The 6,000-nt window shown below is 42.6% G+C and overlaps 1 protein-coding gene across 1 annotated transcript; it reads right to left on the bottom strand.

The window, feature by feature from the left end:
* Positions 1 to 3,604: 3,604 nt before the first annotated feature.
* LOC115007749 (coiled-coil domain-containing glutamate-rich protein 1) lies at positions 3,605 to 5,276 on the bottom strand. Its single transcript, XM_029430706.1, has one exon. The coding sequence runs from the start codon at positions 4,825 to 4,827 to the stop codon at positions 4,186 to 4,188; it is 642 nt and encodes a 213-aa protein (XP_029286566.1). The 5' UTR covers positions 4,828 to 5,276; the 3' UTR covers positions 3,605 to 4,185.
* Positions 5,277 to 6,000: the final 724 nt, after the last annotated feature.

Raw genomic sequence — 6,000 nt, 5'->3', positions numbered from 1 at the left:
CACACACACACTGAGGTAACAGAAGTTTCTTCCAGGTTGCATTCAGAACCACAACAGCTGAGGTTAAGCTCTGGTAGACCCAGCTCTCTCTGTGAAATGTGACGATAATTCAGTCATTTTGTTTTCGCATTAATATTATTTTGTTTTCTGGAAATCTTCCATGTCATGTGAACTGTGAGGAAACATCAGACGCGACCACGGCATGTCTTTCCTGGAATCCACAAATCTTCATTTCATCCTGTCACATTGTGTATCAGCTTCTGATGATTAGCTTTTCCAGACAGCGATATGATATTATTTCCTCTCCGCTCGCTCTGCCTGCCTCTGTGTTCGCTAAAGGAAAGGAAAACTCCCCAGAGGAAGTTATGATTTAATGACACTAGTTTTTCTTTTTTATATTTGTACAGGCTATATTTTTTATGTTCATAGTTTCAGAAAGTCATACTTTATGGTTTTAATAAAAGATTTAGAACCAAAGAAATAAAAGATATGGGGGGAATATCAAAGTTAAAAACCAGGGAAGGGGGAGATTAACTCAAAGGGCTTAGATTAAATATGTGCTTGTGTGCATCTCTCAGTATCAATTTAGTAAAACATTTCAAAAAGAGAGACATCCTTTTTTTAAATACGTAGTATATGCAAACTCATACACACTTTATCAAAACATATCAATACGTTCTTTATATGCTCAAAACCTTATCTGTTATCTGACCTTCACCACTCAGCTTGCACAGATGATCTCCAACCACACAAATGTAAAAGAGTTTATTCATTCACACACAGCGTCCTGATTAAAACTTTATTATTAAAGTCTCTCTGGGGAGTTCCACAGAGAGTGTGTGTGTGTGTGTGTGTGTGTGTGTGTGTGTGTGTGTTTGCCAGCTCACTCTCTCTTCAGTGACAGCTGACCAATCGCAGGCGGCGAAACAACAACTCAGACTTTAAAGTAGAAGCTGCTGCAGTCAGCAGCTGAAAGCGTAGAAACAGGAGCTTCAGTAGATACAACAGAGACAGCAGAGACCAAACAGCCGTGTCCTGAAGCAAGGCACTGAACACTCTGTTTAATAAGATAAGAAACAGTGCAAACAATCTGATCTGCAGGTCAAAGATCAGTCTGAGGAGGTCAGACCTGTCTGCTGGCCTCACCTCACTTCTTACCACATGTGTTGACGCTCAGTCTCCATTGGGACACATGGGGTAAATGAGTTGCATAAAGGTGTGTGAGTTACTGTTGTGATGTGAATTGATTAAATCCTCCATGGTTGGATTAACCCACCAGACAAAGAGGGGTACAAAACGGGGGCTCTGAAGGCCACTGTATTTTTGCATTTGTGAAAAGAGTCTGTAAGCAACTCTAACTGAAAGATACTTGTTGTGAACGGCCCTGCAGGAAGGACAAGGATACGCTATGTGCTGCAGATTTACTGTTATTATAGGCCTGTGTGAATGCATTGTAAACCTTATATTTTAGGAGATTTATTAGGTATTATGCTTTTCCATAATTATTGAAGGACTAGGCCCAGACGGCATTAATGATTACACAACAAGAGGCCTCTGTGTCAGGAATGGTTGACAGAGTTAGGAGAGGTTGTTACACGTGCAGGATATATTTATTACATGTTTATAAACGCTTCAGTGAAAGAATGCGATGGAAGCACGTGGATGATTTCCTTGTGTCTCAGTGTGTGTGTGTGTGTGTGTGTGTGTGTGTGTGTGTGTGTGTATGTGTGTGTGTGTGTGTGTGTGTGTGTGTGTGTGTGTGTCTGTGTGAGAGAGAGAGAGAATTTGGAGATATTGTGAGTTTTGATGAATCTGTTGTTTTGATGAAACCAAGTTGTGCCTCAAATTACAATCTACCTTTAACGCCTTATTATTCCAGTTTATATTTTGCTTACAGTATCTATACTTCTAACTACTGTAGTACACAGTACTACAGTAGTTAGTACTGTTAGTACTACTACTACTACTACTACTACTACTACTGTACACTACACAGTGTACAGATATTTGGAGAAACATGGGTGTAGAGGGCCCAAGGTTAAATTTTGCCCCAGGGACGCCAAGCTGGTTATTCCACACGTGATATTATTTCTTTGTTACAAGCCGAATCGTTGGCCGCCCTACTTTATTGCGAATGAGAGTAGATAAAGAAAAGAGCTTCGAGGCTCACAGTAGTACTACCGTGTAAAAATGTCCAAGTGCAATCCACTTATTAATATATGACTTTGCTGGTATAAGAGTAGCGTAACGTCATGTGTGTGTAACTGGTGTGTGGTTGAGCGACAGAGAGAGTGGCGGTGGATGTGCTCGGAGCAGATCAGAGAAGAAATGAGCAGAAAAGTCTTGTGTCAAATTTACAGTGTCACACACACACACACACACACACACACACACACACACACACACACATTTTGTCGAATGCTCCACCCTCTTTAAACTTTCCTTCAGGCATTCTTAACTTCCTTTTCTTTATCATTTCTACGTGTCCACGAACATTTCTAAATTAGACAACAGCTGAATCCAGTTAAGATGGAGAGAAAACTCAATGTGATTCATGTGATTTCAGTCTACGTCTAAATCACATGTTTCAATCTCTGAAATCATTCATTCATTTATTGTCTTGATTTGAAATCATATCTTCTTAAACTAGTTCATTTAGAACATTTGTTTGATACTTTCCCCCTCACATAGACCTATCCTGCATGTGTAAAGGCAGAGTACACACTGACCTTTAATGGGGGTGAAATAATCAGACTAAAAGGACATACAATAAAGGCATTCTGATAATTATCTGTAGTATACAGATTAGTAAAGGCTTCTCCAGTCTGTAGTCGCTGCTCTGTATAATAGATAATAAATGTTATAAATCAGAGTGAGGAACTGAAACCTGCCTGTAACTCACACTTTGACCCGTTACCATTATTAGTTTATGACACACCAACACAAAGAGGCTTACACCTCCCTGCCCGTCCTGAGTGGGTGTGACCAGCCCACTTCACTTTATGTAATCCACTTCGGCTGCTCTCCATGCAGGTCCCTCCTTCCTGCTTTGATGCTCGTCTAAAATATCTGAATAAGAAAATTAAACGTTTCTTAATGCTAGTTAAGAAAATTGCGCGTGAGATACTTGGATGCATAAAAAAGAATTATGTCAGACATCAGCAGTCATGATTTTGGGTGGCCTCGACCACTATGGAAATAAATGATATTAACTAGATTAAATAGTGTTTTAATCTTGTGTTTTGCTTTCATATCATCTGTGTCTATTGTAAGTGTGTGTTGGTTTGTTGTAGAGTAAAATCAACGTTATCTATTCATTAATCCATCGTGCAACACAAAACAAATTGCACATTTAATGTTCTATTCCTTGAATATGTTTTTATTTACAGCTCGTCTCTGCTGTTGCCGTTCCTCTCACATATTATCATGTGACCTGTTGTTTTACTCCATGTGAGCAGCTCTGCACATTTACTTTGACATGGTTTAATGTGCATTATTCTCTCTGAGCTAACCTGGTGACAGTAGTGACACACTGACCCGGATAACTTTAACAAAACACTCATTCACACTCAATGATATCCACAAAACAATCAATCCACGCACGTTACATCAATCAGATATTTATTTGTGATTTTTTTTTTCGTACAGTAAAAGGTTTTATTTTTTTTATGACAGTTTGCATCAGCCAATCAGCTGCAGCCTAATCCAGTCAGCTTGTTGCCGATTGGCTGTTCGGGCTCACTCCCACCACCCAACCCATCTCCCTTTGTGTGCAACAATAACAGAAAGGCAGCACTTGACAGCACCTGGACACATTGTACATGACCAAACATGAATAAAATGTAAACTGTAAAAAAACATCCGTCTTAATAATGTCATTTAATCTTGCATTCAGTTAAAGTTGTTTTTCTGAAACCTAGAACAACACCAACAGGGTGAGAGGATTTCACTTGTTTCAGCAGATAACTGCACGAGTATTAAGGAAATGACACTTGATTTAAAAAAGAAATGGTGGGATCATCTCATCCTGCAAGCAGATTCTTAACATTTTAAGGCCAAATGACCTGACAAGATGGAGATTTTTTTAATTTCCTGTGAACATGAAGCAAACAAACCTGACCCCGTTCAATCTGAGGTTTGAGTTTCACACTGCGGAGAACAAAATGGCTCCCTAAAAGTTTCCCTTCAGGGTGTCAGGATGTCACAGAACTCAACAAAGTCCCTTTGCATGAAATTCTGGCTCTGAATCAGGTCATCTTCAGACGGGAAATACTGCATGCTGTCCTCCTGCAGACGCAGACTGTCCTCCTGCAGACGCAGACTGTCCTCGTGCAATACCACAATCTGTCCGGGGGGCGTTGTTGAGCTGTGTGGGTTGGGACTGTCCAAGAGGGCTCCTCGTGCATTCTCCAGGACGCCCAGGTATGAGTCCATGTCTGTGAGCTCCACGTCGCTGTCGGAGCTGCTGCCGCTGTCACTGCCCACTGAGTCGGAGCGCATGTGCAGCATCTGGTACTTCTCGTGCATCAGAAACTGGTTTGTGTTCTTGGGGGCTCGCATCCCTCTCGCTCTGTTCCCCTTGACGTTAACGGGCCGGAGGGACATCACCGGCCTCTGGAAGTGTCGGGGATGATGATGATGACGTTGAGGGTGCTGCTGGTGATTGCGCCCCCTCGGCCACCCTCCCCCTCCTGTCCTCCGCCCCTGCAGGCGCCCCCTGCAGCCCTTGGACCAGCCGTGCTTCCTGCGGCTGGAAGGGTCCCTCTGCGGAGCTTCTTTGCCAGCCTGCTGCTGGCAGCTCCTCCTGCACATCATCTCTGAGAGCATTTTCTTGCAGTCTTTCTTGCTGTCGCCTCCCTTTCCTCCCTGCTGCCCTCCTTCACATCCCTGCTCGGTGGCACACACAACAAAGAGAGGCTGGTTTCTGTTTCCTCAGATCACAAATGACCCTCCTCTCTCTCTGAGTCTACCTTTTCACTATTCTTTCGCTTTTTTTCTTGACCTCTGGCTTTGGCTGATGCATCGCCTGCTCTTCCTCCCCTTGCAACAGCAGCTTGCCTGCTCGACTGGCTCCCTGTCACGCCCTCCTCTGTCTCTATAAATTCTCTTTTTTACTTCTCTGAAAGTCAAATTAGCTTCTCACAGCTCTGATTAGTGAACTATAATGAGCCTCTAAGGGGGTTTTAAGCGTTGTCTAGTTGATTTAAAGCTGTTTTTTTTTTTTCTTCTTCTCAGTTTAAGGCCAGCAAGTGCAGTGTACTCAGCTCTGATCAGCACTGACTGTGGCTCTGCCTCCTCCTCAGAGCCTGGATAAAGAGCTGGAAGGATCCATTCACAGGTTTAACGGAAGAAGGGGGGTCAGAGTTAGAAGATTTGTCCAGTGTCGGATAACAACATTGTAATATAACAGACTTCTATACATTATTACTTCTACATATATATATAATATACTACAACATATATGTTGGCCTGCAGGGGTGTAGGGTTGTGCTGTGTGGTTGTGAGAAGCACTAAGCTCCCCCCTGCAGCAGGATGGTTCACTCCGCTTCAGTTTTAGCTGCTGAAATCTGATCCACAGCTGCTGCTGTTATGCCCGCCCCTCTGACAACAGAAACACTGTACAGCAACAACAACCAGCAGCACAGTGGCAGTTACTGAAATAACAGTAACAGTAGTTAGTTATTGTGTCATGCACATACAAGGTCCCAACCCACATGGACTCATCAGACACACAAAATGACGAACATAGTTTTGTATACACAGCTTTACAATGCAACCAAATAACTTTGTGTTCTGTCTACAAATAAAATCTGCCACAACAAATGTTCCCAACATAAAACACAAATCGGGGTTTTAGCCATGCTGCCAACATGGCTCTAGGGATGGTCTTCCAACAAATATTGAATGCATTAAGACGACATGTTATGCTCTTATATCTATTCTCCCGGACTACTTTGTTGATCCCCAGTCTTCTCATCTAGTGCCCCCACGAGGGTGACA

The sequence above is a fragment of the Cottoperca gobio genome, chromosome 5 (genome assembly GCF_900634415.1).
Source record: "Cottoperca gobio chromosome 5, fCotGob3.1, whole genome shotgun sequence".
NCBI lineage: Eukaryota > Metazoa > Chordata > Actinopteri > Perciformes > Bovichtidae > Cottoperca > Cottoperca gobio.
This window is presented reverse-complemented; position numbering and strand designations above follow the sequence as displayed.

Coding starts and splice junctions, on each gene's coding strand:
- LOC115007749 (XM_029430706.1), bottom strand. CDS start 4,827: ATGCTCTCAGAGATGATGTGCAGGAGGAGCTGCCAGCAGCAGGCTGGC.